Raw genomic sequence first — 27,851 nt, 5'->3', positions numbered from 1 at the left:
ATATATAAAAAGAGAAATAAAACTGAATGTGAGAATTACAGAGGTATTTCCCTACTGAGTGTTCCAGGCAAGATTTATGCCAGTATACTTGAGAAATGGTTGAGAAGAATTGTGGAAGAAAAGCTTGGTGAAGAACAAGCTAGATTCAGGCCAAATAGAGGCTGTCAGGATCAGATCTTCGCTTTACGATAAATAGTTGAGAAAGCATGAGAATATAACAAAGATCTGTATTTAAGTTTTGTCGATCTGGAAAAGGCATATGACAAGGTGCCGAGAGAGAGAGAGAGAGAGAGAAGCTATTCAAAATGCTACAGTTATATGGTGTTAATGGGCATTATATCAAGCAATACTTAGTCTTTATTTGAATTGTAAGTCAGCAGTTAGAATTGAAGGAAGTGCAGGATGGTTTAATGTTAAATCTGGTGTGAGACTAGGATATACATTATTCCCTCTGTTATTCATTATCTATATGGATCACATTATGAAGGAAAGTGGTATTAAACCTGATATCAGAATTGGAGATGTTAATGTCAGCTCTTTGCTTTATGCGGGTGATGTTATACTTCTAAATAAATCCGCTACAAGTTTGCAAGATTCCCTGACTAAATTGAATAACTAATGTAATAGATATGGTATGAAGGTCAGCAATAAAAAGCAATGTAAATAAGCAGAATCATTGAAAACGTCAACTGCGTTTTGAATGGAAGCCTGTGGAACAAGTAAAACATTTCAGCTACTTAGGCACGATTTTTTAGTGAAGATGATAAATTAAATATGGAAATAGACAACAGAATCAACAAAGCTGGTATGGTAGGAAGTCAACTGAATAAATTTATATAGAACAAGAAAGAAATTAGTCAAAACACTAAATTAGCTATATACAAGACAGTGTTCAAACCAGTCAACTTATGGATCTGAGGGCTGAGTCAGAAGTAAAACACTTGACCAAAGACTGCAGATATGAGTCCTGAAAAAGATTAGAGGCATGAACAGATTGCATCAAAAACAATATTATATTAAAAACGAGGATAATAGGAAAGAACTTGACATTGTCAGCATCCAGGAATGCATCAGCAGAGCTAATCTCAGGTGGTATGGTCACTTAAATAGAATGGGCAAGGAAAGATTAGCAAAAACAAGTGTTCTCTGCAAGGTTGGCAGGAAAACGACCCAGAGGAAGACCAAGATATAGGTGGATTGATACTGCACAAAGTGCCTTAGACAATAGAAATATAAGATCTGATAATGTTGGAGTCTTGGCAAGTAACAGACTGATTTGGAGGAAAATTGTAGATAGGAAGTTAGTAATGATGTAAATCTTTCATCATATCTTGTATACCCCTTGGGAATATGGCAGGAATTTGATGATGATGATGATGATACTGATTTTGTGTGTCGATTTATTACTATGGATGAGACTTGGATTCACCATTACACACCAGAATCCAAACAGCAATCAATACAGTGGACAGAATACGTGTGTAGAGGCTTAAGTGCTGTGAGGACATCATGTTGGAGGCTTAATGGATATTTTTACAACACTCACAAAGAATTAAAATAGACTTTAATGCTTCCTATATTTCGTCCTAGTCACTAGGACATCTACGGGGATTACAAAAAAATTAATGTAACATATGCACAAATAACAAACAATACTAAGCCCAACCACGTGGGTGACACTAAAGTCCTATCTAGGTAGAGCGCCCTCTAAGGGCAGTAGTAGGTGGCCTGTAATGTAAGGTGGGAACTCTGGTGATGAGTGTTTCCCAAATCTTCGGAAGCTTAATGCACCCATATTTATTGAGATTTGGTTGGTTTTTGAGAGCTGCTGCTGCTTCTAAGAAAAGTCTCTCTTTCTTGAATTTGCTGTGGTGGAGCATGGTGGTTTTCTTCCATGATACTCTGTGGGTGGTGTCCAAAACATGGTCAGCCAAGCCTGAATGGCCATAGTTGTGTTTGAAGATGTAAGACTTGTGTTCCTCTAGACGGATGGATGCTGATCTGCCTGTCTGTCCAAAGTACGCCAGCTTACAGGAACAGGGTACTTTGTAAACTCCAGGCAGAGAGAGAGAAGGGAGCTGATCTTTCGTAGAACGGATAAGGGTAGCCAGTTTGCGGTGGGGCTTGTATGCTGTGTGTAGATTGTATTGTTTTAGTATCTTGGCTATTTTTTCAGATGTGCCACGGATGTAGGGTATGGTGATGGCATTTTTAAAATCTTGTTGACGAGAAGGACGGGGAATGGGGGAGGAGTTGATTATTTTTTTGATACTGTGATCGCTGTAGCCATTGGAGAGGAAAGTGCTGTGTATGTGGTTAAGCTCACTAGTGAGGGCGGTTCCACTGGAACAAAGATTGTGGGCTCTCTTGGTAAGAGTTTTAATAATGCCATATTGTTGAGAGGGGTGGTGGTGGGAGAGTTTGTGAATGTATCTGCCTGTGTGTGTGGGTTTTCTGTATACGGTGAAGGTAAGTGTATCATTAGGCAGGCGTGTGACTAAGGTGTCTAGGAAGGGTAAACAGTTGTTCTTTTCCTTTTCCATAGTGAACTGGATTCTTATCCAGTTCACTATGGAAATCAGCTCCCTCCTCTCTCTCTGCCTGGAGTTTACAAAGTACCCTGTTCCTGTAAGCTGGCGTACTTTGGACAGACAGGCAGATCAGCATCCATCCATCTAGAGGAACACAAGTCTTACATCTTCAAACACAACTATGGCCATTCAGGCTTGGCTGACCATGTTTTTGACACCAACCACAGAGTAACATGGAAGAAAACCACCATGCTCCACCACAGCAAATTCAAGAAAGAGAGACTTTTCTTAGAAGCAGCAGCAGCTCTCAAAAACCAACCAAATCTCAATAAATATAGGTGCATTAAGCTTCCGAAGATTTGGGAAACACTCATCACCAGAGTTCCCACCTTACATTACAGGCCACCTACTACTGCCCTTAGAGGGCGCTCTATCTAGATAGGACTTTAGTGTCACCCACGTGGTTGGGCTTAGTATTGTTTGTTATTTGTGCATATGTTACATTAATTTTTTTGTAATCCCCGTAGATGTCCTAGTGACTAAGACGAAATATAGGAAGCATTAAAGTCTATTTTAATTCTTTGTGAGTGTTGTAAAAATATCCATTAAGCCTCCAACATGAACAGTGGACAGAAGCGGTTGTTCAGCACCAAAAAACACAAAGTCAGTTCCATCATCAGGAAAGGTCATGGCATCGGTGTTATGGGATGCGAAAATCATTTTGTTCATTAATTATCTTGAAAAGGGTAAAACAATAACCGTGGAATATTATTCTGATCGTTTAACCAGACTAGATGAAAAAATTCGTGAGAAAAGACCCAGTTTGCAGAAGAAAAAAGTCGTCATTCATCAGGACAACGCACTTACCCACAAAGGTATTTTGGCAATGGGAAAATTAAGGGATATGCACTATTGATTATTGGAACATCCATCCTATTTCTCAGATTTGACTCTCTCTGACTTCTATCTCTTCCCAAAATTAAAACACTTCCTTGCTGGTCAGCGTTTTTCTTCAAATCAAGAGGTGATTGCAGCTGTAGAGGGGTATTTTGTAGATGTTACTGAGAACCACCACAGGGATGGGATAATGGCACTGGAGCAACGCTGGAATAAATGTATTAGTCTTAAGGGGGATTATGTTGAAAAACAAAAATAATTTTGAAATTGTAAATTTGGATTTTTTTTTTCATTGTTAGGCCGAGAACTTTTCAGACCACCCTTGTGTATGTATATACAATAAAACCCTGTTTTTACGTTCCCGCAATTTACGTTTTCCTGCCATTTACATCATTTTCCGTTGGTCCCATCTTAAGGCCTATTCTTACGATATATTGTTTTCCCACAATTAACAACTTGATGTGGACGTTATTTCCCATGATTTGTGGTTTTTTCTCTGGTGGCAACACTGATTTTTGAATCTATTTCCTATCATTCAAATTGATTTCTACAGAAATCTGTGCATTTCTGTTCCTAGATCATTACTTTCAGCTGTAGTTTCGTTTCCACCATCAGGGTGACTTGCACGCTTGCTGTAGTCCTGTTAGACAATACTGTGATTGAAAAATCACAGTACGAACCGACACCGTGAAGTTTTCATATCAGTAATTTTAAACTGTCAGTAGCTCATGGCACCAATAATGTGTTGCGATGTGATTTCACATTCGTAGTGCTGTATTGAAATCATGAACAAGGATCATACACGAATTGTGAAATCACATTCACACTTCTACCAAGTAATAGTTGTTATTCGTGAATATTAGATATCAGTGAATAAACCACAGTTCATGAAATATTGCTGCACTAGCTTGCAGTGTTGGTGTTCATAGTCACAATTCAGAAGCACATGGTTTATTGCAGAATTTCTGCTATGTAATTTAGCGTGTGATAGTCGCTTTCAAGTTGCAGTGGTGGATGATCCATGTTAGTAACATGGAGGAAAAAAAAAAGACAGAAAATGTATTTCAGTAGAAGAAAAGATGGCATTCTGCGATGCGTAGATTGGCATGCCAGAACACATGTGCAATTAGCAAAAGATTTTGGACTCTCCATGTCCATTTTGAACACTATAGTAAAAACAGGTCAAGCATTGAACTCACTGTAAAGCAATCTGGAATTTGGATTTTTTTTTTCATTGTTAGGCCGAGAACTTTTCAGACCACCCTTGTGTATGTATATACAATAAAACCCTGTTTTTACGTTCCCGCAATTTACGTTTTCCTGCCATTTACATCATTTTCCGTTGGTCCCATCTTAAGGCCTATTCTTACGATATATTGTTTTCCCACAATTAACAACTTGATGTGGACGTTATTTCCCATGATTTGTGGTTTTTTCTCTGGTGGCAACACTGATTTTTGAATCTATTTCCTATCATTCAAATTGATTTCTACAGAAATCTGTGCATTTCTGTTCCTAGATCATTACTTTCAGCTGTAGTTTCGTTTCCACCATCAGGGTGACTTGCACGCTTGCTGTAGTCCTGTTAGACAATACTGTGATTGAAAAATCACAGTACGAACCGACACCGTGAAGTTTTCATATCAGTAATTTTAAACTGTCAGTAGCTCATGGCACCAATAATGTGTTGCGATGTGATTTCACATTCGTAGTGCTGTATTGAAATCATGAACAAGGATCATACACGAATTGTGAAATCACATTCACACTTCTACCAAGTAATAGTTGTTATTCGTGAATATTAGATATCAGTGAATAAACCACAGTTCATGAAATATTGCTGCACTAGCTTGCAGTGTTGGTGTTCATAGTCACAATTCAGAAGCACATGGTTTATTGCAGAATTTCTGCTATGTAATTTAGCGTGTGATAGTCGCTTTCAAGTTGCAGTGGTGGATGATCCATGTTAGTAACATGGAGGAAAAAAAAAAGACAGAAAATGTATTTCAGTAGAAGAAAAGATGGCATTCTGCGATGCGTAGATTGGCATGCCAGAACACATGTGCAATTAGCAAAAGATTTTGGACTCTCCATGTCCATTTTGAACACTATAGTAAAAACAGGTCAAGCATTGAACTCACTGTAAAGCAATCTGGCGCTATGTCAAACAAACAAAAAAACCATCCGGACATGGCCATACAATGAATTGGATAAACTTGTGACAGAGTGGTTTGTATTCTATGAGAGCGTTCTGGTATTCCAGTCAATGGTACTATACTCCGAACAAAAGCCCTTGAATCTGCTGCAAGGTTGGGGATTAATGGTTTTACTGCATCAAATGGATGCATTGATCGTTTCAAGACTCACCACAATATTGTGTATAATCAAGTATGTGGAGAAAATAATAGTGTTGCAGGGGGAACTGTAAACCAGTGGAAACATGAACTAAAGACTACAAACTTCAGGACTACGAACCAAAAAATATTTTCAGTGATGATGAAACGGGGCTCTTTTATAACATTCTGCCAAGTAAAACATTGTTTTAAAAGGAGAGAAGTGTCATGGTGAAAAACTCAGCAAGCAGAGGATAACTGTTTTGTTCATGGTCAATGCTGATGGATCAAAAAAATTACCTCCACTGGTACTTGGTAAATTTCAAAAGCCAAGGTGTTTTAAGAACATGAAAAATCTACCTACCAAGTATGATGCCAACAGCACAGCACGGATGACCAGCAGCATCTTCACATCCACCATGCATGCTCTGGATGCTAAAATGGGGACAAATCACTGCAAAACAAAATACTACTACTACTGTTAGACAAATGTCCTGCACACCCCTGAAGCTCTGCAGCTCAGAAACATTAGATTAGTGTTCTTTCCCCCTAATTGTACAAGTGAGCTTCAGATATTAGATCTGGGCATCATCCATGCATTTAAATGGAAATATAGAAAAATGCTTGTTGAAAAAGCTGTGTTTATGCATGATAATGGTATGGACCCAAAACAAAATGACCATATCAATCCTTTATGCCATGCATTATGTGGCCAAAGCATGGTTGCATGCTACTCCTGAAACCATATCCAACTGTTTCCAGAAGGCAGGAGTTACGTTTCTGGAAGAGAAAGAACAACTACAGGAGGAAGAAGAAGATATGTCAGAACCCAACAACTGGTATGTGATAGATGAGTCTTCCTCATTTCAAGACTATGTTGATGATGTGTGATCATATCAATGGTACCAAGTGTAGAAGATATCCTTTCCAACCACCTTGGTGAAGAAGACTGTGATCACGAACCTACCGTCCCTACTAGTAAAGGAGCAATGGAACCTATCTCTGTTTTAAGGCGGTATATTGCAAGTGCATCAGGAGACGATGGGGCATTTAAAGCCTTATACACTGTAGAGAGGTAGGTGGAACTTATAAGAGTGAAAAAAAAAGCAAAAACAATCAACAATTAAACATTTTTTTAAATAGATAAATATAAGTAATTGTAAATTCATTTATTTTCATTTATTAAATTTTTCAATCTAGCATGTAGAGTCACATACTAGCAGTAAGTCATCTTTTAACCTTTTTTTAAGTGTTTTTTTTAAATTTCCTGTTATTTACACTTTTTTTTCCATCAGTCCCCTGGAAAGTGTAAAAAAGGGTTTTTTACTGTGTGTGTGTGTGTGTGTGTGTGTGTGTATATATATATATATATATATATATATGCCCATGAAGACAGCATATTATTTAACATTCTGGCAAAATTGTTTTTGTTGCATTTTAACTTTTTTTTTAAATTGGATATATTTTTTTTGTGAGAATAATAATTTAAGTTGTATTATAAACACCCATAAGAAGATTTCATATTCAGCAATGTTTTTTTTCCTCTATAAAAAACAGAGCAATTCTATTTTTCAAATAGTAAATCTTATTTTCATACTTTACTTAAAAATACATACCTGTTACAATAGTATCAGCATTGATATAAGCCACTGCTCTTGAATGTAACTGTGCTATATTTTCCTGAAAGTAAACCCAATCCTGTTTTCAATACTTATTCATTATGCACATAATGAATTCCAAATGATGAGCACAGAAGCAACTCAAAAATTTGATGTCAATATAGTAGTGAGTTAATAAAACAAGAGGAGGGAGATATGGTTAAGATGTATAAGTTTGTGAATTGCTGCCAGACTAATGTGGAGGAGATTTTTCATTGGAAATAGAGACAGAAGGGTAGAATAAGAAGCCATCTCTGAAAGCTGTAGCAAGTTTTTTGCATGAAGAGTGGTTGATGAATTCTGCACTCACCACACTTTCAAGCAATACATTGCCTGAAAGTGTGGTGAGTGCAGAAACTGTGAATGGTTTAAGGTATGGTTTGATGATCTTTTTGCATAAACATGGACCTCCAGTGATGAGTCTTGACTCCATGGAAGTCTGATGTTAATAATAATAATAACATAATTAAACAATAAATTATATTCTTGGTTTAATCCTTTATCCAAGTGTAAGTAATCAAAATTTGCATGCGAAGTAACTTCACGACTGGACAACTCATATATATAGAGACTAATAACTTCACATCACTTGCCTTAGTATCCCATAAATGCAAAGCACATATCCTTATGAACATGTATAATGCTATACATGTTTGGTATCTAGAGAATGGCTTCCAGAATATCTAATCCTTAGTATATATCTATGATACTCATGTACAAAAATGTATTCAAACTTTCATGGGTGAGATTGGATTCACATAAAAAAAAATAAGTTTTTGCAAATATGGTTTGTCTCAGCCCAAATGTATGGTTTGCAATGTTTTATTACAATCTTCCTAACAATCAGTTCGATCACCTGTGATACTGAGAGGATGACTATATTACTATCTCATTAATAGTAGTCTGTTCTAAATGGAATGTAGACATTTTCTTCTGTCCATTTCATAGCTTTCCTAATAAGTGTTGTAAGTTGTCAATATATTGGTGTGTGTGTGTGTGTGTGTGTGTGTCCTGTACAGTTTTCTGGCAGTTTGAATACATTTTTGTATACTTCGGAATATCATTTTTTGAATGCTTCTATTTTTTTTTTTTTTTTTGGTTCTTATCCACCATCATCACCAAATCTCTTACTACTTCTAATATATCCCACCAATCATATATCCTGCATTCAGATTTTGTTTCCTGAATTTTAAAATATTAACCTTACAATAATGAACTCGCAACCACATGCCCATTCACTCAGTTTCAAGTCCTCTTGCAAAGTCACATCTACTCTACTCCTCATCCAACTTTGCATCATCTGCAAAAACAACTGATTATCCCCATTCAAACCTTCCCCAATATCATCAACATACAAGTTAAACAGCAATGACCCTAAAAACAGACTCTTGAGATTACACCGCTAGTGACTACTCTTCCAAGATATTTCTCCCTTATATACAACTTGCTGATATTTATCAGATATCAAATCTCTAACAGAATGCACTATCTATTATAAAAAGCTGTTAAAAGTTGATTTTGCACTTGGTTAGACTATAATAAATTTAGTTTAATCCTTTATCCAAGTGTGAGCAAAAAAATTTGCGTCTGAAAATATCTTCAGGACTGAGGGAAGGTAGTGCAACACCAGGCAACTCATAGCAAAGGTGGACCAAGCGAACATCACTCCTATCTCAGCTCCCATAATGCAAAACACATCTCCTTCCGGATATGTATAATGTTATGCATTAAGGGAAGGGTCACTACCCAGACCGGTTTCGACCTTTATTGAGATCTCATCAGTGGGAGCCAGGCCCAGAAGTAGAGATACCATGGCAGAAGCAATGGAGAGGTCATCTTTACCTATAGGAGTTGCCAAAAGGTGTGCCACCTTATTCTTAAATTACTCTGGATTTAGAGAAAGATGTTGAAAGTTTATTTTGCACTTGATTAGACTGGCTCCCACTGACAAGACCTCAATAAAGGTCGAAACCGGTTTGGGTAGTGGCCCTTCCCTTAATGCATAACATTATACATATCCACAAGGAGATGTGTTTTGCATTATGGGAGATACTGAGATAGGAGTGATGTTAGCTTGGTCCACCTTTGCTACGAGTTGCCTGGTGTTGCACTACCTTACCTCAGTCCTGAAGATATTTTCAGGTGCAAACTTTGTTTGCTCACACTTGGATAAAGGATTAAACTAAATTTATTATTATAAAAAGCCTTTACAAAATCTAAGTATACCATTGTATATGCATCTCCGTTGTCCAATGCACCTGTCACCTCATTGTAAGAAGCAAGCAGATTACCAAAATATAATCTTCCTTTAGCAAACCTATACTGTCCATCAAAGAGAATAGCACTATTGTTAACTCAATTCTAGATCTTGGTGGTCACTAACCTCTCCAACACTTTTACCACAACACTAGACACAGTTGGTCCATAAGTTGAAGCTTGAGTGTTGTTACCTCCTTTATGAAGAGGTACAATTTTACTTTCCTTCCAGTAAGATATATTTAAATATATATGTTAAGACAGATGTCAACTCCTTGGCACATTCCCTCAAATCATGCAGTAATATATCATTAAGCCCAGCAGCCTTATTAATATTGTTTACTCAATTCTTCATATATCTCGTGCTCATTCAGAGTCAGTCTCTTTTCCTTTCTTTCCACTATACTCAAGCTCTTCATGATGTCACATTCATGGGAATGAAATACTTTTATGAAATGCTCATTTCATATATCAACAACATGGTAAAATAATGGTAAAATGGTAAAAGAATGACCACTCTGCAGTGGTCATTCTTTTACCATTTTTACCAACCAATATCATCCTTCCATAATACATTCTTTCGTCTGATGGCTTCATATCAAAAGAACTCCCTAGGGTTTTTTGGTTTCATTAGCTAACTGCTGCTGACACTGCATTTTTGTTATCCTCCATGCCTGTTCTTTGTACTCTTCATGTAACTGATTATTACCACTAATAATTATCACACATAATAATATGTTGCCTTCATAAGACCTTTTTCCTCCAGACTGCATGCTTAATCTCTTCATTCATCCATCCATTTCACACCTACCTTATTTTAACCCTTGGTACAGATTCTGACATTGCTTCTACATGAAGCTTATTTACTTGAATAGTTCTTAAATAGCACCTGAGCAGCAATGATTTCCTTTCCACCCAACTTGCTCCTCATTCCATGGTATATACATGCAATCTGTCTCCTGAGCCTTTCATAATCATTAAGTGATATATCGAGAAGTCCCACAGCCTTATTAATATCAAGTTTACTGAATTCCTCACATGCCACCTGCTCCTTTAATTTTCAGTTTTAAGAGAACAGTATCAAATGACCAATGATGTGCAGTTGATGCCAACTGCACATCATTGGCCTCTGCCCAATCAGGAAGATGAAGTTCTACCAGCTGTGTCTGTAGTTCCACACATATCCTTCCCTCACAGAAATCCTCATATAGCTGGCTACCACTCAGATAATCACTTCATAGTCGCTCTTGCTAGCCAGAGAGAGAGAGAGAGAGAGATTCAATAGCTTATTTCTGTCATCTGCTGAGATAATAAAATTCAAGGTCCTTGATCCTCAAGGCCCTTGGATTCTTCATTAAATTCTTCTTAATCTCTTCATTCATCCATCCATTTCACACCTACCTTATTTTAACCCTTGGTACAGATTCTGACATTGCTTCTACATGAAGCTTATTTACTTGAATAGTTCTTAAATAGCACCTGAGCAGCAATGATTTCCTTTCCACCCAACTTGCTCCTCATTCCATGGTATATACATGCAATCTGTCTCCTGAGCCTTTCATAATCATGAAGTGATATATCGAGAAGTCCCACAGCCTTATTAATATCAAGTTTACTGAATTCCTCACATGCCACCTGCTCCTTTAATTTTCAGTTTTAAGAGAACAGTATCAAATGACCAATGATGTGCAGTTGATGCCAACTGCACATCATTGGCCTCTGCCCAATCAGGAAGATGAAGTTCTACCAGCTGTGTCTGTAGTTCCACACATATCCTTCCCTCACAGAAATCCTCATATAGCTGGCTACCACTCAGATAATCACTTCATAGTCGCTCTTGCTAGCCAGAGAGAGAGAGAGAGAGAGATTCAATAGCTTATTTCTGTCATCTGCTGAGATAATAAAATTCAAGGTCCTTGATCCTCAAGGCCCTTGGATTCTTCAGTTATATGCTACATAAGTTAGTTGTTCCTCAAAAACTCAAGAAATTCATTTTCTTTACTTGATACTATCTTGTCATCCCAATCTATATTACCATAATTAAAAATCACTCATAACGATCATCCTTTTCCTATTTGATTGAATAGTTTACTTATACATTTCATTGTCACTGCCTTCCATTACCAGTTATAGCAATATCTAACTAAATATTTCATTCTATCCACCTCACACCATATTGTCCCCAAAACCACTGCCATTATTTCTAACTTGCATCTCTCATTGTTAATCTAGAATTGACATTTAAATAATGTTACCCAAAATCTTCATAATGAAAATAAAATCATATTTAAATATGTGAAGACGACAAAATTTTAGGTTTTTAGAATTAAAATCGAAAATTTTCATCAAAAAAAGGCAAAAATTCTCAACCAGACATTTAGAATGTTTTACCTTATAAGATCTTTCAACCATAAAATGAGCTGCTATACAAAATAAATTTCATAACTTTTACTTACACTTCAAATTAAAGAAATACTATATATTGAGCAATATTTCTTTAATTTATAGTTCTAAGAGAACAGTATCATTTTGTCAGTATGTCACTGGGTTTCTATCTAATCAAGAAGATGGAGTTTCACCAGCTGGGTCTGTTACGTTTTCCTTCCCTACAAGCTGACTAATATTCATCACGTCTGTTCTCTTCCTCTTTGTAATCTGTAGGTGATCAAGTTGATTGACTATTGAAGTTCATTTTTTTTTATTATTATTATTTTGATGTTATAGCCTGCGCATTGTTCATTATGAAGATTTCAGGTAAGTGACATTAATTTAAACTAATGTAAAATTCAAAATTTAAACATTAAATCTGGATTTTCATTTTTATAATTTCTTACTCTTCTAGTTCTTTCCTTTTTCTCCCATTATTGTTGCATTTCTTCTGTTTTATTTCTGGTGATTTCCTTTGTTCTGTTTCCAGCAATTTTCTCTGTTATCTTTTTTTTTTTTTTTTGCAATTTCATTTGTTCTATTTCTCCCAATTTCTTCTGTTCGATTTCTAATGATTTCCTTTGTTCTGTTTTCTGTGATTTTTCTGGTTTTTTTTTTGTTTTTTTTTTTACAATTGCTCATGTTATTTCTCATGATTTCTTTTGTTCTGTTTCTAGATTCCTTTTATTCTGTTTCTGGTGATTTTCTTGGTTCTGCTTGCAGTGATTTTTCCTGTTATTTTTTTGGCATTTGTTGCTGTTTTTCATGATTTACTTTATTTTATTTTTTTGCAATTTCTTATGTTCTATTTCCCACAATTCCTTATGTTTCTTGAGATTTCTTTTGTGTTATTTTCCATGATCATCTTGTTCTATTTTTCCAATTTCTTTGTTTCATGGGAATGTAGTATGTGTGTGTGTGTGAGAGAGGGGGAGAGAGAGAGAGAGAGGGGGGGGGGGGAGGGCAAGTATTTTTACCTTAAATTCACTATAGTGAACCTTGCATTATAACAAACCATGTTTTTGGTTCCTAGCAATCATCTACTGTGTATCTTTAATTCAATACAGAAACAGTAAATAGCGACCTTTGGGCAGGCTTTCATAGAAATTAATAATTTAATTGAACTTTGCTGTTGAGTCCATATTAAAAATATTTATTATTTATATAGAAATAATACCAAACATGAAATGAAAAGCAAAGAACTTCACTTAGATCTTTATTTATATATATATATATATATATATATATATATATATATATATATATATATATATATATATATATATATATAAATGAATTTAAATGACTCTATACCGAGAAAGAAAAGTTTAATGTTAAGATACAACTAGTTTCGTTGAAATTCAACTTCTTCAGGTATCACGAGGCAAAGAATTAAATAAAAATTTCAACGAAACTAGTCGTATCTTAACATTAAACTTTTTTTTCTCGGTATAGAGTCATTTAAATTCATTTTTATATACATTATCTACCGAGGAAATTATGATCAATAATATCTATATCTACATATATATATATAATATATTTAAAAATTTAGTCTGCACGGTTAGTCTAGTGGCTTTGTGCTTTGCAACCATATGCCTGGGGAAGGAGTGTCCTAGGTTCGATTCCTGTCAATGACATGAGGAGCTTAAGGATCTTCCTCAGCCAAGTTAGCCGGTCTTGGGTGAGGATAGCAGGGTTTTTTCTGCCAGTTTATCTGAGGTTTTTCATCCCACAAGCAGGCAAACCGGCCCATGGACACATGGATTACAGTCAGGAATACTGACCCAGCCATAGGCCTGATTCATCAGCTATGCCGGTTCCGGAGCCCGGATAAAATTTGGGGCAACTGAGATGGTGCCATACATTCCCATAAAGGGAACTCACAACTGCTGTATCATCATATGATAATTAATTAATTATATATACTTAGAACACTACATACAGTATTTTAAATTCTGAAAATTGCAAAAACATTTAAAATTTTGCAAACAATAACTAGAATTATTATTACTTGAATTTATGCATTTTTAAATATCAGAAAATGGGAGTATAATACAGTAACTACTCTTTTAGCGATACTTGTGCTATATGGAATCTTCAATTAGCACGATAACACAAAAAAAGGTGTGAATAATATTTATTCAAAAGCCATATATTTCAACCTGAAGCTTACAGGCCATCATCAGTGACAAATGGTAGTTTAATACAAAGTAAAATGTGAACGATGGATTAATTTGAAGCAGCAAGAGCTGCATGATACTATGCATCAAACGATGCAAAAGGCATAACTGATGAGACATTATATTATTAACTAAAACTTTAATAATGCGTAATTAAAATAAGACTCTCCCACATCTTTGACAGTGAGAGGCTGTCATTCTGATTCAGATTTGAACAATGAAGTAAGCATATTTCAAACCACAGGATATTGTGGTCCGTATCTATTTCATGTTAAGCAAGGCTAGATTCCTTGGATTTCCTATTAATGATAGAAGATTTGATGTTCTTGTATTCTTTTTTCCATTGAATGTCCAAGATTGTCCAAAATACAAATAAATAGCTCAAATATCCCATACATTTCTGGCATTCTTAAGAAGTACAATCTAGTGGCTACATTTATTCCAGTTCCCATCTTCTAAAGATAAAGTTCCTGTCTTGCTCTTCCTGGTGTTTACTAAGTTCTTCGTGACTACCACCATTCGTATTTTCAACAAACTGAACATTCAGTGGAAAATAGAATCTAGAGCAACAGAGTCACAGGACTTGAATAGTAAGGTAAAAAATTGTGGAAAGGAAAGGGGGGAAACCTTTATTCCCCTTTCCTTCCCCACAATCAATATGCTACTGTGCTTATACACTGCTGCAAGGAATATTAAGAATAAGGGTACAGAATTTGTTGCCTTGATACAGTTAGTCATTCACAACTCACTAGCGTCAGTGAGACGTGATTAACAGAGGATGATGTACTTATAGGAATAGTTGGTTATAACATTTTTTTAGAAAAGACAAAAAGGGGAGGTGGGATATGATTTCAGAAGAGTTGTGTCCTCTCAATGTGGAACTTGAAGAAAGCAGTAATAATAATGGCTTTGAGGCTATTTGTTGTGAGGATGAGGTAAGCACAAATTTCATCATCATCAAATTCCTGACATGTATCCTCAAGAGGTATACACAGGATACAACAGCACCACATGAAAAACTTACATTATTAACTTCCTATCTAAAATTTTCCTCCAAATCAATCTGTTACCTGACAAGACTCCAACATTATCAGATCTTATATTTCTATCTTCTAAGTCATTGTATTAATCCACCTATATCTTGGTCTTCCTCTGGGTCTTTTTCCTGCCAACCTGGCAGACAACACTTGTTTTGCTAATCTTTCCTTCCTCTATTCTGTTTAAGTGACCATACCACCTGAGATTAGCTCTGCTAATAGAGCACATTGCCAACAAGCACAAATTTTAGATATTTAATGGGTGTTGCTCCAGGTGATGAGCAGTGGCTTGATAAGTTGAAGGGGAGAGAAATCAGGAATGCATGGGACTTGAATTGGAATCACTTACTTATGGCAAGGTCAGAGATTGTATTCCTAAGGTTAGGAGAATAAATAAAATAGAGGTGAAACAGATGAATCGTGGAATTATACAAGATCTACTGACAGAGATGACAATCGTGAAGGAAACATGAAGAACAGAGTACCCCTCAGCAGCATCTGAAGTATAAGGTGCAGGCTAGGAAGGTGACAAATGTAGTGAGAAAAGCAAAATTGACATAAAAAAGGTAACTGGCTGAAGCAGTAAAGCAAACCCTACAACCAGCAAAGTTATGTTGTTAACAGAAGAAAGAAGACTGACTTTAGTTGCTGGAGATGAAACACGAGTCACATCTGCTGAAGATATAGTGAAAATGTTCAATGAGTATCGTGTTAGTGTTTCATGTAAGAGTAGTATTGAACAGCAATAGGAAGCAGGACAGAAGACTGACAGTTCAAGAATGGAAATTTTTAGGATATTAAGTTACCTTTATTTTAATAAGGCTGTGAAATTGGTTCAGATGTCACCACATATATTATGGGAATGTGAAAGAGCTGGCAGTGCCCTTGACCTAGTTGTTCAACAGAGTCTGGAAACAGTAACAGTCCTAGAAGAGTGGAAAGAAGGAAAAATAGTGCCTCTGCATAAGGAACAATACAAGTTGGAAGTTTTTTTTTTCATTTTTTTCCACTTGATTAGACTATAACAAATTTAGTTTAATCCTTTATCCAAGTGTAAGCAAATAAAGGTCAAAACTGGTCTGGGTAGTGGCCCTTCCCTTAATGCATAGCATTATACATGTCTGCAAGGAGATGTGCTTTGCATTATGGGAGATATGAAGACAAGGAGTGATGAGAGCTTGGTCCACCTTTACCACGAGTTGCCTCAGTCCTGAAGATACTTCAGGCACAGACTTTGTTTGCTTACACTTGGATAAAGGATTAAACTAAATTTATTATTGAATAATCCAAGTCAATAGTAGCAAACTATAGACTAGTGGGTATATGAAGTGTAGTGGTGAAGGCGTTGGAGAGGCTGGATATAGACACAATACAAACCTTCAGTGATGAAAATGGAAATCTTTCAGGGGAGTAGTATGAGTTTGTTAAGAGGGGAGGTCATGTTTTAAGTAAGTTGGTTACATTTTACAATAGGAGTGACTAATGAATGGATAGAGGAAAAGCTTATATAGTGATTTATCTGGATTTTGCTAAAGCATTTGATCAAGCACCACATATAAACTACTGTTGAAATTAAGCAGAATGTGGATGAACAGTCATTGGGTAGTTTGTCTACAAGAATGGTTGACTGACAGGAGCCAGTGAGTTGAGTATGAGGGTACACTTTTCTGAAAGAGGAAAGTGATAAGTGTTCTATCACAGGGTTCTATGCTAAGATCAATGATATATTTCAGGGTGTAAGAGGAAATATTCATTTGTCTGCTAATGATGCTAAATTAAGATGAGCAATACTAGGAAATTCTGAAGTGATGTTACAAGAGGATTTGAATAGGCTGATATTACTTTTGGCTGAAGAATGGTGATGTCATTGCAATGCTGCTAAGTGCAAAGTTATGAATTTTTGTCACAAGATGGAATCATGTTTATCATATTGGAGGAACTTTGCTACATGAGATAGAGGAAGGAAGGGATCTTGGTGGATCTTTTGTGATGTATTCCCTGAACTGAAGTTCAGGGAACGCATTGCAAAAGTTGTAAGGATTATCCAGAAAATTGCTGCTATAATGCAAATATCACTGACATGGATAGATGAGTTGATAGTTCCACTGTATAATGCACTAAGGCCTCATTTGAATTTCTGTGCACAGATCTAGTCATCTAGTTATATTGGCAATAAGAAAACATTGGAGAGAGTGCACAGACAAATAACTAAGACTGTTTCATGACTCTGGAATATTGAGTATGTGCTGGAATATTGCCAAAGTGGACAGCAATTCATTCCACTTCTCATGATGTGTCTTCAGACTCCTTCAGACATCTATTTAAAAAATAAATAAATATACAGTATGATGTAAAAAAAAAATTACTGAATAACTACAATGATACTTGTTATGGAGTCAGTACTGTTTTTTTTTTTGTGCCATACCGTATTTTTAAATCATTTTGTCGATAAAAACAGAATTATAATGGATGGAGGAAAGAAAATCTTTCCAGTGGTTCTTCTTGAACTAAGACCAGTTTAAGAAAAAAAACTAGCCTAATGTATGTGATGACAAATTTATATTATTCAAAGAACTCAATAGTGCTATTTTTTGTAAAAATCTAAAAAGAGTGCATACAAAATTATGTGTTTATGACATACTGATCCATTTTTGGCTATAAACTCTATGCATGAATTTGCTTTCCTTAATTTTGACATCACAAATGGTCCAAAATTATATTAATTTGACAAATTTTAATAACAAACCTCAACTTTTCAATTAAAAATTATCTGAATGAAATCAAAACTGAACCACATGGACATCTATTGTGCATTCTAATTTTATTAAATTCAATCAAAGCAAAAAAAAAAGGAATAGTCACCATTTCATATCACTTTGCCAATAAAAAATTATTTGAAAATATGTGCTTTCTTGTAAATGGTTTGGCTAAAATACAATTAGAATGCTTTCAACAAATTTTTGTAAACATTCCAAGTACCACATTTTAATCAAATTTGTCCATCTAGAGTCCCAAAATAACTTACATACTGAGGACAGTAAAATGGGTAAAATGAGTGTAACAAGAGCTTAAGCATATTGTGAAATACATCTAATAAGTATTAAAACAACTTCAGATCATACAACCAAAATGTATTCAATTTATTTTAATTAGAAAATATAGTATGATTAAGGGGGACAAAGCAAACTTTTTGTGCTTCATGTTATCCAGAGTAAGCTGATGACCATTCAACACAGTCAATAAATGCTGATTCATTATAATACTTTATGAACACCACCAAGTGCAGATAGAGGGATGGGGGGGAGGGATATTTATCAAACTCAATAATATTTCACTGATTTTCTAACCAGCATTATCACAGCACAATTATAACTGCAATAGGAATGCAGCACTAAACTATGTAATTTAAGAAAACCATCCTGTATTGGTAGATAACCACAAAGTTAATTTAGAGAGGTGAGGCTATCAGGTCTTAAAATGATAGTCTACCAGATCTTTGGTAAATGAATGCAACCATACTTGAGGTTAGGAGAGTGCTTCATAGCTGATGCTGATTCTAAAAATAGTCTCTCAGATCTACGAGGATGGTCTGAAAAGTTCTCAGCCTAACAATGAAAAAAAAACGAATTTATAATTTCAAAATTATTTTTATTTTTTCAACATACTCTCCCTTAAGACTAATACATTTATTCCAGCAATGCTCTAGTGCCATTATCCCGTCCCTGAAGTGGTTCTCAGTAAGATCTGCAAAATACCCCTCTACAGCTACAATCACCTCTTGATTCGAAGAAAAAAGGTGACCAGCAAAGAAGAATTTTAGTTTTGGGAAGAGATAGAAGTAGAGAGCGCCAAATCTGGGGAATACAGTTGATGTTCCAACAATTCATAGTGCAGATCCCTTAATTTTCCCATTGCCAAAACACTTTTGTGGGCAGGTGCATTGTCCTGATGAATGATGACTCTTTTCTTCTGCAAACTGGGTCTTTTCTCACGAATTTTTTTGTCTAGTTGGATTAAAAGATCAGAATAATATTCCCCAGTTATTGTTTTACCCTTTTCAAGATAATTAATAAACAAAATGCCTTTAGCATCCCAAAATACCAATGCCATGACCCTTCCTGCTGATGGAACTGACTTTGTCTTCTTTGGCACTGAACAACTAGCTTCTGTCCACTGTATTGACTGCTGTTTGGATTCTGGTGTGTAATGGCGAAGCCAAGTCTCATCCATAGTAATAAATCGACACGTAAAATCAGTTTTATTCTTGTTAAAACGCTCCAAGCACTGTTCAGAGATTTTCATGTGGGTGCATTTATGATCTACTGTGAAGAAGCATGGCACCCATCTTGCGCAAAGCTTTTTCATTTGTAATTCTTCATGCAAAATATATCCTACACGTTCTTTTGAAATGCCTATAGTCTCAACAATTCTACGCACTTTGACTCTCCAATCATCTAATACCATATCGTGCACTTGATCAATGATTTCTGATGTTGTTCCACTTTATGGGCATCCTTTACATGGATCATCTTCTACAGCCACGTTTAAACTCGGCAATCCATTTCTTAATTGTCAAAAATGAAGGAGAAAAGTGCCCATGAATGTCTATGAACTTTGAATGAATTTCTTTTGGCATTAAACTTTCTTTTACAAAGAATTTTATCACCACACGATACTCAATTTTATCCATTTCGAGGGATACAGACAACACTTTTGCTTCAGACAAGTGTATAAAACAAACTACTTGATAGAATGACTTGCAATTTCACATGGATGCTTATGACAGATGTACCAACTTAGAAAAAAAAATCTTGCCAATAGTGGTGCCATCTATGGTTGAGGCCGAGAACTTTGCAGACGATCCTCGTATGATGACTACTATGTAATAAATATGTTTTTCACTACCTGATCTTATGTGAAGAAGTATCCAGAGCATTGTCTGCCAATCCCAACTTGCCATACAGATGATTGCAGATGTAATTTTCGTGTTCTTCAAGGCAGATGGTTAACTATCTATTAGTCTGTCCAAAGTAGGCCAAACTGCAGGCACAGGGAACTTTATACACTCTGGAATGTTCAAGAGGATGAAGGTTGATCTTTAGAAGAACGTATGAAGGTAGCTAGTGGAATGAAAGGTTTGAAAGTAATATGGAGATCATATCAGCAGAAAACTTTAGCTATTTCTTCTGATGAACCTTTAACACGTGGGATGAGAATGGTTTTACTGTGATACTATGTTTGGAAGGATAGGTTCTCTGCAAATATGATCTCCATGTCAATTTCAAACGTTCGTTATATAAGCGAAATATCAGTGAGTTTGATAAATACATTTTTTATCTCTCTTAGTTTATACAGTAAAACATTATTATGAGTCATCAATGACACCTGAGCCTTTCTATATGTATACAATAAATATTGAATTAGTAATTATTTACTTATTTAATTTCATTAATGGAAACTATAAGTTGTTACATGCCTCTACCCACTCTGTTGAACCCATTAAATTAAATTCTTCAGCACCCCAACTGCAGAATATTATAGTTCTTCTTGGTCTCCAGCCTGTAAATCAAAATTTTAATGCTTGTATATTTATTATCTGTAACATACTCAATTAAATAATATTACATTATATAACTTGGATACATAATTATATGCTAACTACATCAGTTTGAAATTAAGGTATAAAAATTAATAACTTAAGTACTAGTGTAATAGATCAGCATTAGAGCAATGACAGACAACTTTTGTGGACAAGCTTAGGTGTTGGAAGTTATTTCTTATTTTTCCTGCTTTAACAATACCAAAACAATAAATCATAAAAAATATATTTATTAACTAGCTTATATTTCACTGGATTTCAAACCAGTATCTTCAGAAGATCACACTTATAACAACATACAAGCAAAAAAGGAGCATAGGAAACATTTCAAAGATATAAAATCCTAATTTAGTTCCCTCTAATTAATATTAATGAATAGAAGTTTAGAAGTAATTATAGAAGAAGAATAGAAGTAATTAATAAATAGAAGTTTTTTTACAGTCACTCAGTTAATCATAAGATGACCATCTCCAAAATTTTTTTTAGCAGATGAATGGAGCCATACTTGTTGAAGTTAGGAGAATGTTTCATTGACATTACTAACTCTAAAAATAGTCTCTTGGATTTGTAATAACTTCTATATAGCACACTGGTTTCCTTCCATTCTATCTGAGCATGTGTGTGAAGGGGTGTTCAAAGCATAGCTTGATAGCTCTCATTTGTCACAATGATGGCAGCAAATGTATTTTTTGTGTTCTCTAGAGCAGACATTAACAAGTTATCTTGTCCTTCCAAAATAGGCCTTGCTACAATCACAGGACACTTTATACACTATAGGATGTGACAGAGCAGGGAGTTCATCCTTTGGAGACAATCAGGATCTGAAATGTGGTTTAAATATAGTGTGAGGATTACATTTCTTGAGTACTTGAGCTATCTTTTCAGATGTACCCTGGATATATAGAGTAGAAATAGTGATGCTTTGGTCCTGTGTGTGTTCAGAAAGATGAAGGTAGGACAGCATGTAGTGATAGATAAATCTCATCACTAAATGCTGTCCTGTATTTTGTATGAGCTGTAGCCACTAGCCAAAAAAGTATGGTGAAGATAGTTCAGTTTGGCAGGAGCTGCAGAACAACTACTTCATCAACTAACTGCTTCACTAGAACGAACATTCCTGGGTTAATGAGCTAGAGTTTATGAGGGTTCCATATTGTTGGGATGGATGACAGTTTTGACTGCATGTGAAAGTATCTTCCAGCGTGTGTGTGTGTGTGTGTGTGTGTTGTCATTATATAAATATAAAAAAGACAATAAACCATCTGAAAGAAGTGTAACTAGTGTGTCAAGAAAAGGCAGACATGTGACTGTTTTTCTATCGAGAAGTGAATTTTAGTGTTTGACTGTTTAGATGAGTTGCAAAAAAATCTGAAGTATCTTGTTAATGGAGCCAAATGGCACACATCATTCACCCAGTGCAGTGAGACTAAAGGTTTGACAAACTCCATCCATTATCCCATCCCACAGTGCATAAAATGCCATATGACCATATACAGATTAAGCTTAGATATTGGCTGTTAATCATAACAGTACTTCACAATATAAATAATACCAGAGGAAAATAAACAATTTATTGAACTGACTAATATTTTGCTGGAATTCTAACCAGTATCCTAAGAGCACAAAATTATAAATGTCATGGACACATGACACTTAATGAGACAGTTGCAGAAACAATTCAAATCATAACGGAAAAGAACTAATACCATAAGAAACACTCTCTAGGGAGCAGGTAAAAACAAAGTTACTTCAGAAAAGTCAAAGTAAATATGATCTTACAATGGAAATCTCCCAGATCATCGATAAATTAATGCAGCTATATATTTGTTGAAGTTGTGGGAGTACTTCATAGCTGATACTGATTCTAAAAATAGTCTCACAGACCTACAGTGACTTTTATGTAGCAAAGTTGTCTTCTTCATTTAATCCTGTGTAAAGGAATGTCCAAGGCATAGTCTGTCAGTCCTGACTTGTCATATAGATGAATGTATGTAGTTATTTATTCTTCAAAGTAAATGTTAACAGCTTCAAAGTATGGCAAGTTATAAGTAAAAAGGAACTTAATACACTCCAGGATGTCCATGAGGATGAAGTTGATCCTTGGGAGATAGGAAGAGTTTGATATAAACTGTATAAATTATTTTAAAAAAAAGTTACACTTAGATCTTAAGAAATTACTAATAAACTTAAACCTTATATATATATATGACTACTACTATTAACTCGGGGTTGGGATACGTTCATTTTTAATATTAACTGACTTAAAACCTGAGTATTATAACAAAATGAGATTTATTTGAAAACGCAACATGTTTCGTCGAGATTGACTTCATCAAGCGTTAAGAACATAGAAAGATATTAAAAGACACTGAAAATAACATTGAGACACTTTAAAGCTATACAATTATAAAGTCATAATATTTGACTGTGAATTACAGTTATTATGAACTTGAGCTATAGTCCGTGTTAAAGTTCTATTGTTGTAAACTTGTGCGTGTGTAGAACCACACGATCTCCAGTATTTGATGATAGTAGAGCTGAAAGAGTCAGGCAAATTATAGCTGAGATTATTGTTCATATGAAGCGGGTCTAAGGTGATTTCTTTTGACTCCACAATGCGGCGTTCCATCTCATCATGGCAAATGTGTAGGTTTGAAGTTGATGTCCAATTTATCTCATGTTGGTGGCTTTCATTGTTCGTGTTTATTGAAAACAGGACATGGCCCGACAGAGCAGTTGCTCTGGTTCTCTTATAAGCAATGTCTCTCTGGTGCTCCTCGAGATGCAGTAGGATAGATTTCTCCGTTTGCCCATAGTAAGGCTTTCTGCACTCACATGTGACCTTGTATACACCTGGGAATTGTAAAAGGTTTTGAGATTGTTTATAGTTGTTGAAATGTGATCTTATTTTTGGCAGAGTCGAGAAGCACGTTTGTATGTTAAACTTCTTTAGGATTCTACTCAGCTTTTTGGATAGTGCGCTGATATATGGCAAGACGATATGACCTTTGGAGTCGTCCTGTGTCTCTAGGTTGCTATGTTGACGGTGGGATAATTGGTTGTTAATACTTTTTAAAGAGTAGCCATTGTTTTTAAAGGTCCATTTAAGACGTTGTGGTTCTTTTTTTAGTTCTTCTTCATCTGACAGTACAGATCTTGCACGATTCGCAAGAGTTGATATAATACCCAACTTTTGCGCTGGATGGTGATGTGAGGACACATGCAAATATCTGTCCGTATGTGTTGGCTTTCTAAATATAGAGACTTTTATTGATTCAGGCATCTTGGCGAGTTTAACATCTAGGAAACAAACGGAACTATTTTCTTCAATGTCCATTGTCAATTTTATATCCTGATGGAGGTTGTTTAAGTGGTTTCTCAACCACTTAAACTTGATGATGACATGGATAGTGCCAGATAAAATGACAAAAGAACCAAACAATTGGAGATCATATACTTATAACAAGGAATTGGAGGAAATCACTCTTGGATGTCAGAGTTAAAAGAGGAGCCAAGGAAGATTCAGATCACTTTCTCCTAACAGCTACCATAAAAGTAAAAATATTTAATAATAAACAAACAATGAACAATAAGAAGAGGTTTAGAACTGAAAAACTCAAAAAGAGATTGGAAATAAATTTACAACTTTATGGGATAAAAGGGATAAACGTGAAAAAATAGAAGATAACATAGAGAAGAAATGGACAAATATTAAGGGCATACTAATAAGCACATTAGAAAAAAATAAAATAAATATTGGGATTTCGAACTAATACAGACAAAGAATGGATATCATAAAACACTAAATTAAAAATAGAGGAGAGAGAGAGAGAATAAAAGAGAAACTGTTACAGGCTGGTGAACATGTTGAACAAGAACAAGCAGAAAGATATAGAACGATTAAGAAAGAAATAAAAATAAGTGCGAGAAATGATAAAAGAAAATACATAGAGAATCTAGCACAAGAGGCAGAGGATGCTGCATATATAAACGACACTAGAAAGCTGTATGATATAATAAGGAAATTAAGTGGAAAAAGAAATAAATGGATAGTTCTCATATACAATAAAGAAGGAAAACTATTATTAAATGTAACAGAACAGATAAATAGATCGATAGAATTCTTCTCAGAGAAATTTCAAGAAATGACTGATGGTGACCAGAGCCTAAAATTAAATGAACAAAATGCATCGTTCTTATTTGAAGGAAATAACAAAAATAGAAATTACAAAAGCAATAACTCAAATCAAAACAGGTAAAGTCAGGAGCAGATAACATGCCAGGTGATAAACTAAAAGCAAATCCAAAACTTATAGCAGAGATATTATATCCCTTACTAAATGAGATATGGCAGAAAGAAGAGTGGCCTAAGAAATGGAATAATAGATCATCATCATCATACGTATCAAGGATTTAGGCCTAGCATGGCCTGTTCCGGCCTTAGAAGTCATCGTTGAATTGTTTAAGAGGACGTCCTGGTTTTCTTTTTCCTAATGGCTTGTACTTTAAGGCTCGTTTTGGTAATCTTTCTGTTTTAATTCTTTGAACGTGTTCCATCCATTTATGTTTATATTTTTTAATTTTTTCTATTACTGGTTCTTGGTTTAATTCTTTCATAATATCTCCGTTTCTTTTGTGATCAGATAGGGTATACATTACAGTTTTTCTCATAAACTTCATTTCTGCTGATGTTGATCTTTGTTTGTCTTTTTGTTTTATCGTTGAGATTTCGCTTCCATACATTAAGACTGGTAGGGCTAATGTATTGTACACTTTTAGCCTGGTTCGTTTTAAATATAGAGTTAATTACACCTGTTATTTTTAAATATTTGGAAATTTTTACGTTTATATCTTTTTCATTTTCATATGTGATCATACATCCTAAGTAGTTAAATGAATTCACCTGTTCTAAGATCTTGTTATCTATTACTATTTTAGTTCTTGCTGGATCTTGTCCTTTAAAGGCCATAGTTTTTGATTTTTCGATTGATATTATCATACCATAATCTTTGGATATCTCATTTAGATCTAAAATAGCTTTCTGTAAGTTATCTTCAGAATTTGTAATTATTATTTGGTCGTCGGCAAAGAGGAGAGTGTTTAAGTTAACTGTAGGAGAAAGTTTAATTCCTTGATGTAAATTTTTATTCCATTTTATTATTATTTCATTTAAGTAGATATTAAAAAGAGTTGCTGAGAGGGGACATCCCTGTCGGACCCCTTGGTTTATCTCTCTCGTATATGATAGCTCTTGATTTAATCTTATTTGTATTTGATTATTTTCATATATACTTGTGATAGCTTTTAGGATATTATTTGGTATTTGTCTTTCTTTTAATATGTTAAATAATATGTTTCTTTTAACTTTGTCAAATTTCAAAGTCAATAAATGCAATATGTATTTCTAAATTGTATTCTCTTCTTTTCTCTATTATTAATTTTAAGCAAAAGGCCGGGTCTATACATGATCGTCCTTTTCTAAATCCATTCTGTTCTAGAATAAAGTTTTTGGAATATTTCATTAGTTTGTTATTTAAGATTCTGCTATATATTTTGTAACAGGAATTTAGTATACTGATACCTCTATAGTTTTTAGGATCATCTCTATTACCTTTCTTAAATATAGGAATCACAATTACTTTTTTTCCATTCTATTGGGGGGATACCAGTTGAGTAAATTTTATTTAAAAATAATAAGAGTCTTCCTTTGAATCTTGTTCCTGCGTATTTTTATATAGTTCTGAACCTAGCTTATCTTCTCCAGGTGATTTTCCATTTCTTGTTTCTTTCAGGTTGATTTCTAATTCTTCTTCAGTTATTTCCTTTTTCATTTTCGTCAATTGTTTGCCAGTTGTCTTTTTTAAAATATTTGTCTGTGCACAGTTCTGTGTAGTAATTTAGAAATTCTTCTAATTTCAATTCAATCTTTAATTTTATGTTTTCTTTGGTATCTACATTTAAGTGTTTCAAAATCTTATATACATTGGGTCTTATTTTATATAAATCATGTTCTAAATTAGGGGTGCTTAAGGGTTAAAGCTGTATAACTGAGAGGAGACCTCCACATAGCCTTTAAAGGAATGCGGAGAACCGACCAGGGCTTCTGACCTAATGTCCAATCCTCACCTTCTCGTGGTGCACCCTGTTGGGTATCTACTTTGATACTGAACGAACGAGGATGGGCTGGCAATTTGGGATTTAGCTGACCAAATTGTATTCTTATTGGTTAAACCAAAATAAAAAATGATGGTACAACATGACAAAATTTCATGCCGGCTGGGGCGCCGCCCGGTTAAACAAGGCCTCCGTTGTTTTCGCCAGGGAACCAGGGCGAACAGCGAAAAGTCAGCTACTGGAACAAATCTGAAAACAAACCCCAACTCAACATCACCTGAGTTAAAGATCGGTACTATCAACGTAAGAAGCCTGAATGGCAAAGAAATGGAGCTAGCTGAGGAATTAGATAAGTACCAGATTGACATAATAGGGGTGACTGAAACAAAAAAGACCAAAACTGGTGAGATCTTTCTGAGCAATAAATACAAAATGTTATATTCAGGCAATGACAATCAAGGAAAAGAAGGAGTAGCCATAGTATTCAACACAAAATACGAGGCTAATCTTCTTGAATGGCAGTCAGTCTCAAGTAGAGTAATGTGGGCAAATATGAGAATGGGGAACTGGACAATGAGACTTATTTGTGCCTATGGTCCCACAGAAGGTTCTAGTAAGGTAGAAGTGAAGGAATTTTTTGAGGCTTTAGAAAAAGCAACTGACACAATGAAAAATGAAAAGTTGGTCCTTGTTGGGGATCTAAATAGTAGAGTAGGAAATGATTGTGAGACATACAAAAATATTTTGGGAAAATTTGGAGAAAAGAGCAAAGCTAATAATAATGGCAAATATCTGTTGGATTTCTGCTCAGGACAT

The 27,851-nt window shown here is 35.0% G+C and overlaps 1 protein-coding gene across 1 annotated transcript in view; it reads right to left on the bottom strand.

Moving 5' to 3' along the window:
* LOC150097811 (N-acetylated-alpha-linked acidic dipeptidase 2-like) overlaps positions 1-27,851 on the bottom strand; it is a 309,838-nt gene that overhangs the window by 133,446 nt on the left and 148,541 nt on the right. The window contains exons 8-9 of the mRNA XM_090406796.1: positions 20,799-20,881; positions 7,378-7,441 (exon numbers count right to left, since the gene is read on the bottom strand). Coding sequence (XP_090262922.1) covers positions 7,378-7,441; positions 20,799-20,881 — 147 coding nt within the window. The remainder of the gene's footprint in view (positions 1-7,377; positions 7,442-20,798; positions 20,882-27,851) is intronic.

This window comes from Typopeltis vanoorti, chromosome 17, assembly GCF_054136105.1.
Source record: "Typopeltis vanoorti isolate ZY-2024b chromosome 17, IOZ_Tvanoo_1.0, whole genome shotgun sequence".
In the NCBI taxonomy this organism is placed as follows: domain Eukaryota; kingdom Metazoa; phylum Arthropoda; class Arachnida; order Uropygi; family Thelyphonidae; genus Typopeltis; species Typopeltis vanoorti.
This window is presented reverse-complemented; position numbering and strand designations above follow the sequence as displayed.